Raw genomic sequence first — 20,539 nt, 5'->3', positions numbered from 1 at the left:
GCGAACTGTGCCACACAGTTCCAAGGCGCGAGCTTCAGTAATTGAAGACAGATTTGGGATTCCTGCCCTGCGTGTAGAAGGAGGCTGGACTGCTAACAGCAAGGTTGGAGGTTCAAGCCTCCCTCCTTTCTCTCTACTGGGGAGAAGCTGCTCCTACACGGATACGCAGTTTCCAGAACCCCCTTAGGGGCACCAGGCGTCAGAGGACACACTCGCTGGCAGTGGGTTTGGTGTGGGGTAGCGCGGCATTCGAGTGCCTCTGGGCTCCACGGGAGAAGCATTTAATTACCGCGTCAAAGTACATCGGTTCCCTCAGGCTGCATGTACAAAGAGAATGTCATGATGTGGTACTTTTTAAGAGTCTCTAGTAGTTCATCTTCCAGGGGACCCCTTGGTCGTGTGAAGGTACTTCGCTCATGATCAGGACCTGCCCGTCGGTGAACTTCCATTTGTGGGTTGTTGTATCCAACAAATCTACTCTGTTCTCTGGAATGATATTAAAATCTTTTCCTCCTTAACCCCCAAGTGTCCCCTGAACTCTTAAAGCCCGCCTGCCTGCCTGTAAGCATGCTTTCAAGAAAATGAAAGAAAACTCTTCCCCGTATCAAACAAGAAGAAGAAGAGGAGCTGTCCGGATACCGCCGCCTCGCCGCCACTCACTTGAGCGTCTCGGCCAGGAAGAAGCTCTGCTGCACGTCGTCGTAGCTCTCGTGCCGCAGGTACACGTCTCTCAGGCCCGAGTAGCCTCCGTTCACCTTACAGTGACTTTCCAGGGCCTGCATGCACAGAGGAGAGGAGAAACCTGTAAGCAAATGGTCGCTCACTTGAACGATCAAAGTCAAAGGAAGTAAGGATTCAAACTGTGTGAAAAGCGGGAGTTTTAGGAGAAAACAAATCAAAAACAACCCCTGAAAAACAACACAATGTACATGCAAGTGTGAAAAATTAGAGGACTTGCGGACAGTACATCTTCTGGAGTCAGTTTTGTTTTTTTAAAAAACACCCTTCTGGAGCAGCGTCTTGAAAACTGGAGCGCACGGGCGCAGGCCACGGCCAGCTTGTTTCTGTGCTGTTTTCGTACCCACATTGAGTCCTCGCCACAGAGACCCCAGCCGGCCTGAAATGCGCATTCTGCATTTCTACAGAGCGCGTGTGCTGGCCCCTGCCCTGGAGACCCTGAGACGGTCAACTGGGACAGAGTGCTGGACCAAAGGCAGCGGCTGCCACCCTGAGACCATCGGACTTTGCAGTGCATGTGGGAGACAGAGCTAAACGAAGAACATGGTGGGCAATGACAACCATGTGGCTGGCATTTGGCCCTCAAATAGACTTCTCGCCAGTCTGGGATAGACGCAGCTGGGATGAATTCCCTGGCTACTCGTCGGGGAGAGCAATGACATTGTTGATCCCATCGTTGTCTGGGAGCAATGACGACTTGAGGAAGAGGCAGGTGGAGGAGGTTGGGGATGAAATTTTGGAAACGACCTTAGTGTAACCCGTCTTCCACTTTGTCAGCTGCCACCATGTTGCCTGCTCTTTGTGTGCTGAAACGACACTGGCTGCTTGGTTAGGTGGCAGTGACCTTCATCTCTAGCCGGGGGGCCCTGGTGAGCTAGTAATCGCACGTTGGGAGGCACCAGCGAGGTGGGCGATTGAAAACCAGCTGCTGCTCGGAGGGAGCAAGGTGAGGCTTCCTACTGGTGGGCAGTGGCAGTCTCAGAACCTCCCGGGGCAGTTCTAGCCTGGCCTAGAGGGGGGCTAAGAGTCAGAATTGATGGGGGGGGGCAGTGAGCTTGTCTTTTGACTTTTTCATCTCTAGGGAGTTACTGTCCTCCTTACATCCTGGGAACCCTATCACTTGTATGGCCAAATAAAACTTTCCATTGTACAACAACTGCCATCTGAAACCTGGTTCTAATTCAGAAGAATGCAGGAAAAGAAAAAGAACCGCGTTACAGACTAGAATCCTAATATTTGTCATGAGATGAAGAAAATGCCGAAGATTTTAAAATGACCAACCCAGTTCCTTCTAAATTCATAGGTTATTTTCCATAGGCTTGGCAGTTTTCTCTCACAAACCATAGCCCTATTACTTAATCAAAAACAAAAATATGTACAATCACACTCCTTTTTCTCTCACTTAGCCTAACTATCAAGAAGATAGGAAGCACACACACCGTGGTGTTGAGAAAACCCTCCCTGGGCAGCGAAGGGCGTTCGGGTCAATAGAGTCTTAGGCATCAGGAGCCAAGAGAAGAGGAGGCGGCAGGTGAACTGGCCAGCTTGCGTGAGCAGGAACACCATGCTGAAGCTCAGTCCCCATCTGTAGGCACTGATAATGAGGATATTGATTTTTCACACCAAGGCTGGCGGGGCCGGGGGAGGGACCGTGGGGCCAGGAGGAGAAGCACTTAATTACCATGTTAAAACAAATCTGACCAGCCAGCTGTGGGACCAAAGAAAATGCCTCATGAATGGTACTTTATTAAAGCCTCTGGGAAAATACGAAGAATTCACTTAAAAATAAAATAAAATAAGAAGCTCCGATTCTATGCCATGGTCCAGACCACGAGTCAACTAGGGAGAAGTATGAAAAATCTTCCCCCACTTCCCTTCCTCTTGTGATCGTTTTTACAACTAAAAAGGTCAAATGAAACAGGCTGAAATTATCTATCTATCTATTTATTTATTTATTTAATGTTGACACTTTATTAGGTTTATTGTGCAGGTTTGAAGGTTTTGTTTGTTTTTAAGATTAAAAGATTCAGACTTTAGAAGAAATGAACAAACTTGTTAGAGAACGTGGTGAAATCCCATTTCCAGGCACTTCCTAGAACATATTTTAACCAGAGACTTTTTCTTGGCTGTCCCTGTGAGGTTCTTCGTGATAAGCTGCGCTAACGAGGGTCGGACAAGATAAAGAGTGGTCCCCACCACCCACCATGGACTCATTTCTGTAGGTTTCTTCCCTCGTTACTGTCCACCTTCGCTTTGGAGTATTTCGGCAATGCTCTGCCATCCCTTGTCCCCCTTTCCCAGAGCACCACGTGCATTCCTGTACTCTCACGGTGCGCAGGTAGTGAAGACGGTCATCTAAGCACAAGAGCGCTAGGCCAGATCCTTGAACCAGATCCCATCCCCTTCCTCGTATGTACACTGGGAGTGATGATGCCTTCCACCTGGAGCTGCAGTGAGACTGAAACCAGATACTGTCGGTGGCCGCTCCCACCGCCCCCAGGCTGTGACAGGTCAGAGCTAGCTGCCTCACGGGTTTGCTAGACATGGATCCTTAGGAGGTAGATCGCCAAGTCCTTCCTCTGCTCCTGTGGCTCAACCTGGGCGTTCGAAATGCTAACCTTTCAGTTAGGAGCTGAGTACTTGATCATGGTGCTGTTAGGTAGCTAGCACAGGGTCCAGGTGTGTTTACTGAACATGCTTCAATTCAGGCCCTGGGAGCAGGAAGGCAGTACACCTGGATCCGTGCTGTGGTTTCTTCCCCGCTCACCCTGCCAAGATCGCTATGTGTGTGGGGTCCCGTGTTCAGTTAACAGTAAAACCTGAAACTTCTTTTATAAAAAAACTCACTAGGATCACAAACCAGGCTTCGGCAGGAATATCTTTCTCGTGCGAAGCCAAGGATTGCGGTATTCCCCACCCGAGGAATCCAACAGTGCTCCCTACTGGAGCAGTGCTTCTCCACCCTCCTCAGGCCGCCGCCCTTCCATGCAGTTCCTCATGCTGTGCTGCCCCTAACCATAACATTATTTTCGTGGCTACTTCACTGTAATTCTGCTACTGATATGAATCGGGGACCCCTGTGAGAGGGCCTTCGACCCCCCCAAGCTCTAGTAACTGGAGTTATCATTGCGTCAAATTTAGGTAAAAGACAAAAAGGTAGACAGACAACAAGAGGCATTATTAATCTTTAAATACTTAAATGCCTTCCTGGCAAAAGTCTACATTCTCAGATTTTAGGAATGTGAAGCTCTCTTAGGCTCTCGTGCCCCAAACCAAGCCAAATCCATTGGCATCAGGTTGTCTCTGAGGATTTCTGAGGCGATACATCTTTATAGGAGCAAATAGCCTCTCCCCTCTACAGAGGAGCAGCTGGTAGCTCTGAGCCTCGGGCTTCGCGGTCTGCAGCCCAATGCTTCCCAAACAGCACCATCAGGATGCCTTCCTGGGCCCTCACCACTGGTCCTAGTTTTACTAATATGTTGTCAAGAGAAGCGGCAGCCGCATGCCCGTGCGGTGAAGCCTCGACAGAACCTCATGTCACTACACTCCTGGGCCTCTGAGCACCAACATCCCCTCAAATTGATGTGAGTGCTCACACTGTGGGTGACCACTGGGGCCTGAAATACACTCGGGGAACAACAGAGTATGAGAATGCTTACCATCATTGTATCTTTGAACACAGGATAAATAACAAACACGTGACCGCACATGGTTTCGAGAGAACAGCAAATGAGGCAGATTAAGTGAGGATAAAAAGCATTCTCTTATTAACCACTTTAAAGATGAGAAGTAAATGGCTGGCCCAAGAGAGTTCAAAAGTAGATCCCAGAGCGGACGATACCTAAGGCTGTGGGGTTGAGTTTGGGCTAAATCCAAGGCTAGAACATACAGGACCAGGTACAAAGGCCTGCCTAGGGAAAGGCTGTGGCAGAATGAACTGAAGAATAACCACGCTCTGATGAGCGAATTTCCATGTGGAAAGGGCTGGATATAGGGGAGAAGGGAAAAATGCCTGTGCTAGAAATATCCTAGGTCAGGTTTATCCTGTACAATGGCAGCTGCATTACCTATGTGTACCTCTACATCAGCAGCTTTCAACCTGTGGGTCGTGACTGCTTTGGGGGCCAAACGACCCTTTCGCAGGGGTCACCTAAGACCCTATTTCTGATGGTCTTAGGGACTGAGATACGGCTCCTCTGTCTCCAGGCGGGTCCACCCACATGCAGATACGCCCACAAAGGAGGTCAGCACCACATGAGGAACTGTATGAGAGGGCGGCAGCATGAGGAAGGTTAAGGAACACTGCTCTCAATAATAAAACCCAGTGCCATTGAGCTGATGTCGAGCGGAGACCCTGGAGGGCAGGGTAGATCTGCCTCCTGGGTCTTTGAGGCTGCAACTCTTCACAGGAGTAGACAGCCCCGTCTATCTCCCTTAGAGCTGCTGGCGGGTTTGAACTGCTGATTTTGCAGTTAGCAGCTAATGTGTAAGCACATTTACCTGTACAATGATGTATGCGTGCAATTCCTATTCTGATACAGCTCACACCACAAAGTTATCAGTGGTTTCATTGAGAACAAGAGAAAGCATTTTCATATATTATGGAAGTAGTAACATTTTTCATACCATCATTGAGAAAAATGATAGCAGAGAACTGCTATTTTTGCTAGGAAGAATCCTAAGTGGTACCAGAGTATAACAATAGATTTCTGCTAATTGTTGTAGGACATTTTTAGTACTGTACTGCTGGATTACAATACTGTATGCTTGTATATCTTATTCAACATTATTAATAAGAAATTTTCTTAGATAAGTGGAAAGAAAGTAGGTTTAAAAAGTAATATCTTTACTAACTGGAAATGTGGACGGGAAACCAGAACAGAACAGAAGAGATGCGACAAGAACAGCAATGTAACAGCTAATGTTTCCTTGATGGTAATTTCAATATAAGCCAGGGGTCTTACAAATCTACCCGAAGAGGAATGTGGGAACTCACTCAAGAGATTCGTGAGCTATAATGCCCAGTCCTGAAAGACTACACATGGAAATCTTTCTAAGAGAAGGTGAGAGGATATGCTAAATCAGGAAAGGGAGAGTTGGCAGAACATGCCATTTGAGGAGCTGAAAGACAGAAGATAAATGGATTTTACTCCTCCCCTCCCCCCAGGAATACCCCCAAAGCTGGCTCAATACCTTCGCCCATTAAAAACAGTGGAATGGATTTCTGTACTGGTGCATTATTTTTTTCGAGACTTCTTAAATAGAGGAGGACTGGCCATTTGGCAAGGATTATAGAGAGGAGACCGGAGTAGGTTATTTCTAAGATTCCCCCCATGTTTCAGTTTGGGTTCCCTGAAAACAATATAAGTGAAGGACAGGATTCTCCAAGTTTACTGGGCAGGTGGTACAATGAGTGAGCAAGTCAGGAGTGAAACAGGGAAGAAGAGTCAATAAAACATGCTAATGAGAACAAGTTAGAGCTGTGTGCAACTGGGGCTCAGTTCACCTGGGAACCCTCTGGAGAACTGTGGAGAATGGATGTCAGAATTATTCTGTTCCCTCTGGTGTGCGGGCTTTCGGTCTTGGTTTTATCGTGGTGGTGATCTCATACAGTATTTGTCCTTTTGCGATTGACTAACTCTATTCAGCATGATGCTCCCAAGTCTATCCATGTCATAAGGTATTTTGTGGTTTCATTACTAGTTTACACTGGGCAGCAACAAGTAAAATTACAACGTGTTCCAATACAGTAACATGTTCAGGAAGCGCTCATATAAAACTATCCGAACTAACAGCAAATTTTCTGATTGGCTGATATTTACAAGGTTTTGTCTAATCAATCATGAAGTTACTATGAAACCCCAGAAGTTTCCATTAAAAGCTCATAAAACAATTCAAAATAACTTTGTTGGTCACAAAGCAGCTAATCCTATTAGACATCTGCGTCACCTATGCAGAACCACACGAAGCAGGTTTCCGAGACCATTTTCCAGAAGGTGCTTTTTACGAGCTTCCTGGGACATTCTGACTGCGCACTTCGTCAGTTATTTTCCAAGAGCAGTCACATCCTTTAGTAGTCCGTCCTGAGCAGCATGAGTTAATTCTGTAGTGAAAGTGTTCTTTAAAGGCCTCTGTATTTGAGGTTTCACTGTGAACAAAACTATACTTCTCTAATGATTTCAAAGACTTCCCCCAAACCAAACTTCTGTGACACTGAACTATGGATGGACTACAGACAGGGGGGCATATAGTCTAAAGAAGAAAGTGCAGGAATGTGAACAGATGGATGCGCTCCCATGTTCATCAAAGCCCTGTTTACAAGCAAGAAGTTGGAAACAGTCCAAACATCCATCAGTGGACACACCAGTGTTGCATGGGAATTCCAATCTCTCTGCATCCTCTCCAGCATTTTTATTTTTTTGAACTGGGCTGCCACTGTCAGTATAAGGCGATATATCATCATATCATCATTCTTTTGATTTACATCTATGGGGTGGCCACTGATAGCAAGCATTTTTTCATGTTCATTAGCCATTTTTGGTGAAATGTCTGTTCATGTCCTTTGCCCACTTTCAAATTGGATTATTCTTTTTTTTCCTTATTGAGATATTACCGTTTTCTATAGGTTTTAAAAATTAGTCTCTTGTCTGTTCTGTCAGATTCCTTTGATTTTGTTTTGTCATAAAGTGGTTCTGGCTAAGATTTCCAGCACAGTGTTTAATAAAAGTGGTGATGAGCGGCATTCTTCTCTGGTTCTTTTACCAGATGAAATGACAGATATTGTCAAATGTCTTTTTTGTGTCAACTAATGTGACCATGTGATTCTTATTTATTTTTTAATGTGGTGAATTACATTAATTATTTTTCCAATGTTGAACCACCCTGCATACCTAGCATAAATCCCACTCGATCTTGTGTTAGTTTGTTGCAATATTGTTGGGTTCTATTGACCGGGATTTTTTGAGAGTTTTTGCATCTATATTCATAAGGGCTATTGTAGCTTTGTATTCTTGTGGGGTCTTTGCCTGGTTTTGGTAGCAGGGGCATGCTCACTTCATAAAATGAGTTCAGGAGTTTGCTCTCCCCTTCTGTATTCTAGAAGAGTCTGTGTAATTGGTGTCAGCTCTTTTCTGAACGCTTGGTAGAATTCCCTGGTGAAGCCATCTAGTCCTAGACTTTTTTGGGTTGGAGGTTTTTTAAAGCATCTGATCGATTGCTTCTTTTGTGTGGGTCTGTTGAGGTTTCGACATCAGTTTGTGTACAACAGAAGCCCCGGTGGGACAGTGGTTAAGTTCTCAGCTGCTAACCAGCAAGTCGGCAGTTTGAGCCTGCCGGCTTCTCTGTGGGAGAACGATGTGGCATAAAGGTGGATGGCCTTGGGACGCCTACAGGGTGGTTCTGCTGTGTCCTGCAAGGTTGTGAAGAGTTGCAACCAACTCCATCGCAATGGCTTTGGATCTGGGGTTGTGTTTAACTTTACAGAGAACAAGAAAGTGGAATTAAAGCATTCACTTGCTCATATCCCCTGCTTTCTCTCCACTTCCTTTCAGAATGCTAGTTCTTGAAATTTGAAATCATTTAGTACAATTCCTGGTGTGCCTCCTGTGGCAGCTAGCCCGCAGAGTACACGATAGGTTGGTTTAGGAAGATGATGCACTATATTTGGCAGTAAGAGACAAAAAGGTGGAAGCACAATTCCAAAACAGATGGGCAGATGGAAAGCTTACAGCCAAAGAAACGTAACAAGAGTGAAGGAGTATCTTTACACAAAGCAGGCTTTCTATACGTTCTTCACCTAGCTGGAAATAAGTAGCTACCTGGCCCTAGTAAATGCATATATTCTGCCACTCCCATCATGCAGTGGGGTGTCTGGGGACGCACACGAGCAGGGTGAGTGTCCCTTAGTTGCCACTATCCCTTAGTGGTTACACGGTCACCACTCCATAGGCATGGCACTTAATTTTACAATATGACTTAATAGATATTTCCTCCAATATAAAAATCTCCCAGTAGATGATTTTTTAAAATAACATTATTTTGAGATGCTGGTGGTGTGGTATAAATAATGTACGTGGCCGCTAATGGTAGGCTGGAGGTTCAAGTTGACCCGCAGCCACTTCAGACGAAAGGTCTGGTGATGTACTCCTGAAAACACAGCCTTGGCAGCCTGATGGCGCACAGCACAGCCCTCACAGACAAGGTCACCAGGAAAATGAACGGGCTCCCCAGTCACTGGCGATGACTGAAGTTACTACGGGTGAAATACAACATATAAAATGACTTAGCTGAAAACATCCAATCTTGAACAGAGCCTGGGAAAAATGTAAAACTCATAGAAAAGTTGACATAACACAAATTTACAGGCACCACTGCATACATATATAGTTACTGAAATATCTATCTTTAAGAAACACAATCAAATTAAAACATCACCTCCACGGCTTCCCAGGCCCATTTCCTGTACTTTGGGTCGTGAGTCAGCCGCCACATGTACATGTAAGTCTCAACAACTTCTGGTCGTAGGATGTAGTACTTTTCATTTTGCCTGGTCGCGATGGCTTCAACACCACCATCAAATCGGAAAGCTTCTGGTCCCAGCTTCACATCTAAAGGACAAGCAAGGGATGAGGGGAATTGTCATGACCAGCATGTAGTCTCTCAGGGAAATGCAATTGGAACACTTCAACACATTCGAGAGAGGTTAAAAAATAATTTTAAGGTGTAGTTATAAACCTTAAAGAATTTGTAATGCAGTAAGAAGGTAACTGGATTCATACTCTATGACAGAGGATACTAGAAAGAATATTAATGGTTCATAAAACACTAGGCTTTTTTTTGTACTAGGACAGAGACCTTTCCATGCTGTTTATCCAAATCAGGGATCAATAAATTATTTTCGCTTAACACTTTATGGCCTGGAATTGTGTTTCCAGGTAAACCAAAATAGATATTTTCATGTGGAAAAAAAACGTTTTTCCAAAAAAAAAAAAAAATCGTCAAGCACAGTGGCCAGCTGTTCATTTACAGCATGACCTGCAAGCACGGGGAACAGACCGTCAACGAAGAGCAGCAACGTGTACTCACAGGTGCGGTTGTAAGATTCGTGACAGGTGCGGGCGATTTCAGCTCCGAGTTCGAGATAATGCTGGGCCCGGCTGGCGGGCGCTCCGTCCGCCCCGAGGGCAAACATGCCTCCCGCGAAGCAGGTCAGGTGGCCCATCTTGTGCTCCAGCAGGCCTCCTTTCCACTCGGCGATGTACGTCAGCCCCCCGCTGGACTTTCGGATCAAGTGAGTCTCGATCGCCTGGAAAAGACTTAGTTTCAACATTTTGCAATGTTGAATCTATATTCAAATTTCTATTCTCCTCAAATCTATATGATCGCCTCCAACATTGAAAATGGCGAATGAAAACCATTGCTCTGTAAAATTGGACCAGTGCTCTGTCAAACCATGTTTTGTTTAAAAAAGCCGGTGGCGCTGTGGTTGTCGCTGGTCCTACCATGTCAGTCAATTGTTTGAGTTTGGTGCTATAAAACCAGTTTGATCTGAGATGGCCCATTGCTGTGTTCTGTGTTCGTCTCCTAGTCGGTACTCCATTAGCTTGGGGAGTGTGACGTGATGCTGTGCGCGGTCAGTGGTTTGGCTTTTCAGATCCAAAGTTGCTCCCTCTCAAACACAGTCACCAGAGCATGGTAAGTACTGATGTACTACATTTCTGTTTCTACAACGGGAAAAACAAGACAAAGCACGGGCCCTACCAAGGATGAGGAATAGAGCGTATTTGTGGATAAGATGCCAGGCTAGGGCATCAGTCTTCTTGGATAGAATTACCAACTAGAAAACAGCCTTGGGCTCCAAGCGGGAGCAAACAGATTAGTTAATGGAGCCGTTGTAAAGCCCCTTTGGCTTCGGTTCCAGCCCTGTCACGATGGATGAGCTCTGCGAATCATTTGCTTATTACACCCCTAAGCCTCCGTATCCTTATCCGTAATGTGAGAACAATACCATCTACTCAAAAACATCTTCTTATATAGCAGATGGTCCTGTGACTGCCACTTGATAAATATTATTTATCACTACCATTTCCATTGTCTTAACACGTCAATAAAGTTCCTGTATAGTAATCTTATTAAAAAGCACATTAGCATACGTGGAAAAATACATAAAAAGAGTAAAAATGCTTAAACTTAAGGGAAGGGAATGGTAACATTAAAACAAAAACATCTTTTATTCCTCTCCTATAATTGTTACTGTTTTATACAAGATAAAAAATAGTCTTACATTTTAAAATATGAAAGATATTAAGTTTCCCTTCAATTATTTCATAGAAAGAAGAAGATTATGATTGTGTCTATACCTGTTAGAATACTCCCCCCAAAGGAGGATTTTGGGGGGAAGCATTCTGGAATGACAGGAAAAAATTCTGATAGACAAAATGAACACAAGGCAGAGAGATCCTTTCTTCTCTCCATCAGAAATAAACAAATGGTGCCAAGACTGCAAGAAATAAACGAACATGCTACTGTGCTCGTTAACTGCAGTTAAACTAATTTTATTGATGGTCTAGTTATCACATTAATATTTCATTCTTATTTAATGCAATAGAACATCTTGGCTATTTGCACTTCTCATAACACAAATGGCAATAAAGTCCTTCAAGCAGATACTTGTTCATCCCCCACGAAATGATTCTTTCAATATGACAAGAGAAATAGCTTTTGAGCATGGATTAGAGAAACCTTATTAGCTTGTTATGGAACCTGAATAAAGTACTACATTATTTCTGGCATGATTCTGACCAAGTTGCTGCCTCTGAAAATAAACTCCAATGAAGTCCCAGGACCTGCAAAGGCATGGCTCTCCTCTGTGTGACAATAGGGAAATGTCGTAACTATGTACAGAGGAGGCGAAAAAGCCAACTGCCATTCATCCATTGCAATCCTCTCAATGTACCCTCACTTAGCTCACTTCTTCCTGGTCCAAACTGTTGTCCATAACCCATTCTGAGGTTAAAACAGAGTAATCGTAGTCCTGTTAATTCAACTATCCAGAACAATAATGTAAGTAATCCTTTGCTTGATAATGAGTTAAAAATTTAATAAAAATTATAGAAGATGTATATTAAGAAATGACCATTTAGGGCTTAAGTGGAGAGCAAATGCTTTGAGAATGATTGGGGCAGGGAATGTGCACATGTGCTTTATTCCATTGATGTATGTATATGTGTGGATTGTGGTAAGAGTTGTACGAGCACCTAATAAAATGTAAAAAAAAGAAAAGAGGAGAAAAATATAAAACGATTAGGGCAAAGAATGTACAGATGTGCTTTATACAATTGATGTATGTATATGTATGGATTGTGGTAAGAGTTGTATGAACCCCTAATAAAATGTAAAAAAAAAAAAGAGGAGAAAAAAATAAAATGATTAGGGCAAAGAATGTACAGATGTGCTTTATACAATTGATGTATGTATATGTATGGATTGTGATAAGAGTTGTATGAGCCCCTAATAAAATGTTTTTTTTAAAAAAAGAAATGACCATTTAAACGATTTTATACTCACTTTACATTCATTAGTTTCCAAAATTTTTCTGTCACCTCAAACAGAAACTCTGCACAAACCTAAGCAATATCTCCACATTTTTTCCTTCCCACAGCCATGGTAATCTGGATATCCCACGTAATACAATGGTTACACAACAATTCTTCTTTTGTATCTGGCATGATGCTCTCCAGGTTCATCCATGTTCTGGGTGTATTTGAATTTTATTCCTTTACCATAGTTTGTTTAGATAATGATGATATTTTAAAGTACAATTTAGCAAAAGGAAAGTTTGCTCAGTAAGACTTTTGCTACTTCTCAAGAAAGAAGCTCATTTGCTGCAACTTTGCTTTCTAAGTTGAAAACATATAATGGGCTGGGACTGTTTTTATGCTGAGGGAAACAGGAAACACTTTGATTTCATTTGTTATTAATGGATCTTCCTGTCAATGGTTTGTCTAAATACAATATATTAAAAGCTCTGTGGGTATAGTCCTAGAAACTGGGGAAATATTTCAAAGAATATTTTAAAGCTCTTTTTCCTGGAACATGAAGCACTTAGGGGGTTACTTTAAAATGGGAATAATTAAAAATATATGCCAGTATGGTAATTAGAAGATGTCACATGAAAAACCTTACTATATAGAGAAGAACTTTCTATTATAAAACCTGATATATTGTAGGAACAAAGAAAGATAAGCTTGGAAGAGGTCGTGGGAGCCATTCCTAGTTTTCTTTCTGATACCGATGCTAGGCCTCAAGGATTGAGGCTCAGTGGTCTCAGGGGCTTTTGACTTCTAGATGTGAGAGTAAAAAGCTGTCTCTTCTCTGCTTCGAGAAGATCCCAATTGACTTCAGGATGGGAACCAGTATTACACTCAAGTCAGAATAAAGCAAACTTCATTTACACGTCAATAAAATAGCCCATCCAGACCTCCCTACAGATAGATCACTGTAGTCACACATCTCCCATTTGTAAGCTACTAATCATGGCTAGCAATGACTCATTATGAGTCTTGACTGTAAAATATTTCTAAGCCATCAACACAAAGGGCAATTTTCTTTTTTTTTTAAATTTAATAAATCTTTTTATTAGGGGCTCATACAACTCTTATCACAACCTATATATACATCAATTGAGTAAAGCACCCTTATACATTCGTTGCCCTCGTCATTCTCAAAATTCGCCTTCCACTTGGGTTCCTGGAATCAGCTCGTTTTCCTTTTTCCCCTCCCCCTACCCCTCCCTCCCCGCTCCCCTCTCCCCTCTGAACCCTTAATAGTTTATAAATTATTATTTTATCTTATCTTAAATTGAAGGGCAATTTTCTTAGGTCTAATTTCTCAGCCACAATTTAAAAATGCAAGATGTCTTGATAATAATTAACACTTAATATGACGTATGTATCTACTAATGAAAAGGTACCTGGATAGTTTTTCTCAAAAAGCTGAGTTTGACTTCAAGTGTTTTATGTAACATCATTTTCTTCTTGACTTTATAAGTTTTATAATCATTTTATGTTAAAGGCTTACTTGGAGATGTGTTTTAGTTTACCTCTACACTGTTATTTCCTACAAACTTTGATGAGCAGTTTCTAACACATGCCTGTAAATAAACATTTAAATGTAAGATGGACATTCTTGTTAAAAAATGAATGCATGGCTGCAAAGTGAAAAAGGGATAGGTGTCAGTATAGACAAATTTTAGTTTTAATTTTAGTTCACCATTCAACCAATCTGAGACTTAGTTTTCCTGTTTCTAAAACTGAGAGAATACCAGGAGCCCTGGAGTTCAGCGGGTAAGCACTGTGTGAGCTGTTGACAAAGAGGCTGGCCGTTCGGGCCCGCCAGCTGCTCAGTGGCAGAAGGACGGACGGACTACCTCTGCAAAGATCACAGCTCTGGACACCTCTGTGGCAGCCTCGTCTGACCTGTAGAGTTACTAGGAGTAAGAATTTATTCACTCAATGGCAGGGGGATTTTTTTGGTCTTCAAATATAAATTAAGAAAAAAACAAACAACCCCCCCCCAACCCAATCTTTATTTAAAATACACGTGATGCAGTAAATTACTTGATAAGGCCTTTTTAGTCAAAGTCTCTGTAACGCTCACTGAAGGACTGGGCAGGACTGTGCACATGCGCGGTGCTTGTGGCTCACTGAGGGGATAAATGGCTTACCATTAATGCAGATAAAGTACACGCCATACTTGCTGAGTGAGACCGTGCAAATAAGGTGCACAGAACCTCAATGAGGGAATTGTTTTTAGTTTTGTCACACTGCTTAGCTGAAAATGAACCATCTTAGAGATGGGAAGAGGGATCTCACTACCATCAAGAAAGAACCAGGAGTGGAGGGCATGCCCTGGGCCTGGCATCCCTGTGCTGAGCTTTCTAAATCTCGAGAACAGAGAGCGATGCTATTGGAGAGGGTGAGAAGCAGCAGTGGAGAGATGGCAGCACCCAAGGGATGGGCTCCAATTACATGACATGAACAAGCTGAGTGCCTTTGGGCAGGTGGCTTGTTGGCAGGGAGATTGCCTTCAGAGCTAGGTTTGCCAACCCACGATGCTAGAATCGAATGCCTTCAGGACTAGCCTTTCTGCAGGAAGGAGTGCTTACTCAGCTTAGCTAACAGAGCTTTGTAACATCTATGAACATGTCCTGATCAAAGAATTGTATCCTCGCATTTCAAATCCCAATTTGTATGCAGTTACTTCCCTAAGAAATCACCTGAGTACTATCTGTGATTTCTGTGTGATCATTGCAACAACTTATTACTGAATCCTGCAGAGAAGCAGAGTGCTGTGAGAGAAACGGGTGACCTCAGAATTGGTGAAAAGGTTGAAGGGTGGAGGCATGTCTGAACTCTGCCCATTAAGGACTGGCCTTGGGCGAATGCTGATTTTCCTTCCCCTGAACGGTTAGAGGAGGTGAGACACTACTTTCAGACCGTTTTTGCAGTACTTAACATACTGCTTAGCACATATTGGGCAAGTCAACAAATATGTGCCCCCACTTATTATTTTTCCAAAAAGTTCTTTCAAAAATATTAATAATCGATGCTTACGTATTTGATTAATTCTGCTATTTTTATGTGGATAACTTTAGGAATAATAACATCTGTATAAGCTCATTTCCACATACCCTTGGAGATAAGTTTATTTTACATGGAGGCAGCCAACAGGACTGTTGGTAATTCTGGGCAATTTTAACTTCGTCAAGTTTCAGAATAAAAACCCAAGATCTCATTTTTTTCCTTTGATTTTCACTGTGGCTTTAAGCAGGAAACTCATAATCATAAAAGAATACCTCTCTTTTCATCGGACAGGGCAAGATATGACAAAACAATAATTTATAAGTTATCGAGGGTTCATGAGGGAGGGGGGAGGGAGAAGGGAAGGGAAAATGAGGACCTGATGCCAGGGGCTTAGGTGGAGAGCAAATGTTTTGAGAATGATGAGGGCAATGAATGTACAAATGTGCTTTACACAATTGATGTGTGTATGGATTGTGATAAGAGTTGCACGAGCCCCTAATAAAACGATTAAAACAAAAAAATAGGCTAATACCAGGTAATGACAACATTAAAATATCTAGTAATCTTAAGTAATAACAACAACAACAACAAAAAGAACACCTCTCTTTCTCAGATACGAATTTTAACTGAGGCTTGAATTAGGTTCAAGCCTTTTTATTCCCCACTAGGACTAAACACGTTTGGATGACACCAGCTGACACTGATCTCCGTCTACTGGCGATGCTTTGTAACCCACTCATGCAGCATCCCATCGTTTCACAAAGGTTGTTTAAGATGCAAGTTATAACTTAGGACTGAGCAGACAAACATAATGTAAACACTGCGTTTACCTGGATCGCATCAAAATACATCTTCTTAGCTTCTACATCTGTCTTGTCAGACATCAACCACGCCTTTAGCAGATATTCGTAAAAGCTGTCTCCAAGCCCTCCAACGGACACGTGATCTGAAAAGAGAAGGGAAAGGATTTCAGAGTGATTTGGCCTTTAATTCAGATAACACAGAAAAAGCACATTAGCAACTAGGCTCTAGCACCCGAAGCTGCAGCCCAATGTTACATTTAAACTGTAACAAATCTCTAGTTTGGGGAATGACATCCTGAAGGGAACAGATGTACTGTTAACTAATGTGATATACTTGAAATAATTACTAGGGTAGTTTGGTAAACATGAAGATAATCTCATGTAATTAAAAAAAATCTGGTTCTCTAAGTTAAAAAGAAATGGAGAGCAAATTAAAATGTTTCACATGAAATGTTTAAATGAAGATGTTAACTCTCAATAATGAAAACTCCGTCAAGCCTTTAAGTATGGTTGGCTTATAATACCAGCTTGTGCTAAGACACGTAGCTCCTTAGGTTCTTGTCATTATAATTTGATAAATTTTCAGGTGAAATCAATCTAGAAGGTCAAAGAAACGCAACAAAACAAAACCCCTGCGGGATATCCAGGCTGCAGGACTGGTGTGAGCGTGCCGGCCAGAGCGACACTTTCCCCCAGTGCTGGCATGGCTTTCTAATGAACACTGACGTTTATTTCACCAGATGAAATACGCACACTGCCAAAAACCTAGCCGTTTATAAGGTATGGATATCGTTATCCTCATCTGAAAAATGAACGAGAAAGTAAGTTTAGGGAGTTTCCCTGAGATGAAAATATTGATAAACGCCTGTGATTCCAGAAGCCACCCAGCCTCACATTTGGACTTGATTGTTCTCTGCAATATGACACTAAACGTATTCTTTTTCCATTGATGAATACTTGTATTACTCAAACGTGTTTGTCCGTAAAAGCAGAACACAACGAGATATTCCTGGAGGCAGAGAATATGAGCATGAATAAAACGGCCTTAAACGGAAGACTGTTTTTTAATGGAATTTGATTCATCCACTCTAAAACAACACACAAAAGAAAGGGCTGCCGTCAAATGCCTTGACTCATCGTGACCCTACAGGACGGAGAAGACCGCCCCGTCCTTTACGGAAGCAGACTCTCATCGTAGCTGGCAGAGCAGTCGCAGTGCTGAGCTACTGGCCCCTTGGCTAGCAGCAGCGGCTTAATCCCTTTGTCACCAGGACGTCTTTATCAGTTGCCCTAGTTATACAAACGTCAAGCAGCATGTACACAGTTAGCAGGACAATGTTTCTCTTACAGATGCCTACTTAGAAGAACCACGTGCCATGTCTATAGGGATATCTAAAATTAAATAGGTTAAAAATGGAATTCATTACCTTTCCCTGCGCAACTTTATCTCCCACTTTAGTTCCGATCTTTAGAAACAAATTACTTTCTTCTTAACTGCACGTGCCTGAAATCAAGCAGGCATTCTGTATTGCTCCGTTTCCTGTTCCCATACCCGAAGGGTAGCCACAACCTGTTAATGCTCCTTCCCAAGGACCTCTAGCATGCACCCACTCAGCTCTGAGCTCCCCAGTGCAATCGTGGCAGAAGCTGGGCAAGTCTTTGGCCTCTGAGTGTGCACTGACTAATATAGGCTTCCAGCATTTATTCTGAGACCATGTGGCCATGACGTTTTAAATTAATTAAAATTAAGCACAATAAAAAACACAGTTTTTAGGTCCCATTACTGCTCAGTAACTGCTTGTGACCCTTGGCTCTCATCCTGGGAAGGGAAGGGCACTGTCAGCATCCCACATCGTTTCGGTGGCAGCCCATGGCGGTTCCAATCTGTTGGCCACAGTAAGGTCAGAGGAGCCATTATACCATGACCTGGATCCCTCCCTTGCTTGAAGTGTGTCTGCAGCCAAGGCCTAAGTCCTTAGGGAGCCCTGGGAGCCTGTGGGGTCTGTTTCCTTCAGGGCCCGCCTTCCTTCACTTGCTCTTAGCACATTGCCTTTCTTCTGGTCCATGAAAACCACCAGGCCCCTTCCTACCGCTGGGCCTCTAGAGACCGAAATACATTCCTGGGCTACTACACGATGTAGAGAATTCATGTTCATACTTGCTATCAGGAAGCAAATGTGATTTTCCTGACGCCTCTAGCTATTAGGCTCCCTTATTAACTGCCTTTTTGAAAGCACACACCAACTTACTACACTGATACCTTCAAATTAGGAAGGACTCTTTTTTTCTGTCTCCTCCATGAAATCATGATCCAGCAGGCCAACGAGAAGGTCGATGACACTTCCCAGTAGCTACTGACTCCGAGAATGTGTCTGAAGGAGCTCTGGTGGCACAGTGGGTGGGTCATACATTGAGCTGTTAATGGACATGTTTGTGATTCAAAACCACCAGCCCCTTCCTGGGGGGAGGATGAGGCTGTTCGCACCTATAAAGATTACAACTCTTAGAAACCCAAAAGGACAATCCTACCTGGCCGGTCCTACAGGGCCACTAAGACTTGAAATCAATTAAATGATAGTGAGAGTTTGAGGATGTGTCTTGCACATAGTAGATACTTTTATAAACAATTAATGAAAAGCACTTCTACATGAAGCATAATAAGAATGTTCAAGCTAGTGGAATCATATTTCCAATGAGCTTAAAAAACAGTTATAATAACAAAGAATCTAAAATTAAGGTTTTTATTTTAATATAAAAATTGTTTTTAAAATTATAAGGTCACTTCTTAGAATAGCAGGGTTGGAAGTGACCTTTACAATTTCCTAAATAAATCGCCATGGAAAACTCTGACATTTGAGAACTAAATAGACTGAGTACCTTCTCATCAATAATAAGCCCTGCTGTTATAAACGTGATTACAGGAGACAGATGCAAGCAATACATGGTAAAGCAAAGCACTGTCAGGTTTCTGTCAGAATAACAAGAACTAACTGAAGTAATGGGAAATGATGGCCATGATTCAACAATCCCAGCTGAGAACAGTCAGAAGCAACTCGATTCCCCTCCCTGTGTCTCCACCTTTGGCTCATGATTCTGTAATGATGGGAGAAGCAAATATAGGCAGTTGGGAGATTTATAAATGAGGAAAAAAGGATTATCTAACAATATATTTGTTTTCATTTCTTTTGGTGTTAGGTCATTTTTCTATTTCCTGCTTAAAATATTCTCACATTGGTAAGGATGAAAAGAAAGGAACAGAGAAGAGAAACAAGAGAAAATCTTTTTGATAATTTAACATATAACTTACTAAGCTTCCTCCAGGTCTGGCTGGCTGGCTGTGTTGGCAACAGAGCCCTGTGTAAACAACTTAGTGGTTGTGGGGGAGAACTTGCTTGATTTTATCAGCTGAAAGGAATCACCTACTTCTAGAAACAACATACATGGTGTTTGTAATGCCCAGATATTCCAAATGTATGGTGCACTGCATATCACTCAGATAGTATGCTCTTCTCTAAAGGGGGTAACCTATTCTTTCCTTGTTAATGGGTATACCCTTTGCCAGGGAGTTGATCAGGTGACCCGATAGGCCAGAGTCGAGCTAGCGCACAGGATTCCAAGGCTGCAAATCTTTACCAAAGTAGACTCCACAGCTTTGTCCACAGAGCAGCTGCTGGGCTGAAGTGCTGATTCTTTCCGTTAGGAGCCCAACAATTAAGCACAGCAACACCAGGGCTCTTTCAGATAGGAATACTCAAGCCTAATCACAGCCATAGAGTTGATTCTGACTCATATTGACCTACAGCACAGGGTAGAATTGCTCCTGTGGGTTTCCGAGATCTAATTCTTATTGGCAGCAGGAAGCCTTGTTTTTCTTCTGTGGAATGGCTGGTGGTTTTGAACTGCTGACTGTACCAGTTAGCAGCCTAACACATAAGCACCATGTCACCATGAAAGCATATGAAATGAGAATAAATGTTTGAAGTTAAGTTTTCCTAATACCTACAAGGAGAAAATGTGAAACAGAGCAAAAGAATCAAAACAGGATGAGACTATTTGACAGCTTTCCCCCCTTCTTTTATTTTGGTAGACTTCATTGAATTTGAAGTTATTTCCTCAAAGCAATACCCCTATAATGCTTATGATAATTGTGCAATTATATAAAGCAAAGGCAAGTGTAAATCGTTTTGTCCATAGGCACCGAATCCCACAGTCTGGTATTTAGCGACACTAAGCACTGTTTATATGATCAGTAATCAGTATCATGAGCTATCTCTGAGATCCAACTAAGAAGTAGTAGGTAATCATAAAAATAAAACACCGAGAACTCATTAAAACCAGGAACAGAAAGGTAGGCAAGGTTGACACAGAAATACAGTATTCACGAAATTCAAGTAAGTAAACACCTATTAGATGACA

At 42.6% G+C, this 20,539-nt stretch overlaps 1 protein-coding gene across 1 annotated transcript in view; it reads right to left on the bottom strand.

Moving 5' to 3' along the window:
- The window catches only part of MAN1A1 (mannosidase alpha class 1A member 1), a 203,686-nt gene that overhangs the window by 3,050 nt on the left and 180,097 nt on the right, over positions 1-20,539 (bottom strand). The window contains exons 8-11 of the mRNA XM_075554619.1: positions 16,151-16,266; positions 9,823-10,042; positions 9,172-9,344; positions 661-776 (exon numbers count right to left, since the gene is read on the bottom strand). Coding sequence (XP_075410734.1) covers positions 661-776; positions 9,172-9,344; positions 9,823-10,042; positions 16,151-16,266 — 625 coding nt within the window. The remainder of the gene's footprint in view (positions 1-660; positions 777-9,171; positions 9,345-9,822; positions 10,043-16,150; positions 16,267-20,539) is intronic.

The sequence above is a fragment of the Tenrec ecaudatus genome, chromosome 7, assembly GCF_050624435.1.
Source record: "Tenrec ecaudatus isolate mTenEca1 chromosome 7, mTenEca1.hap1, whole genome shotgun sequence".
In the NCBI taxonomy this organism is placed as follows: domain Eukaryota; kingdom Metazoa; phylum Chordata; class Mammalia; order Afrosoricida; family Tenrecidae; genus Tenrec; species Tenrec ecaudatus.
The sequence above is the reverse complement of the archived record's forward strand: the minus strand, read 5'-3'. Positions and strand labels throughout refer to the sequence as shown.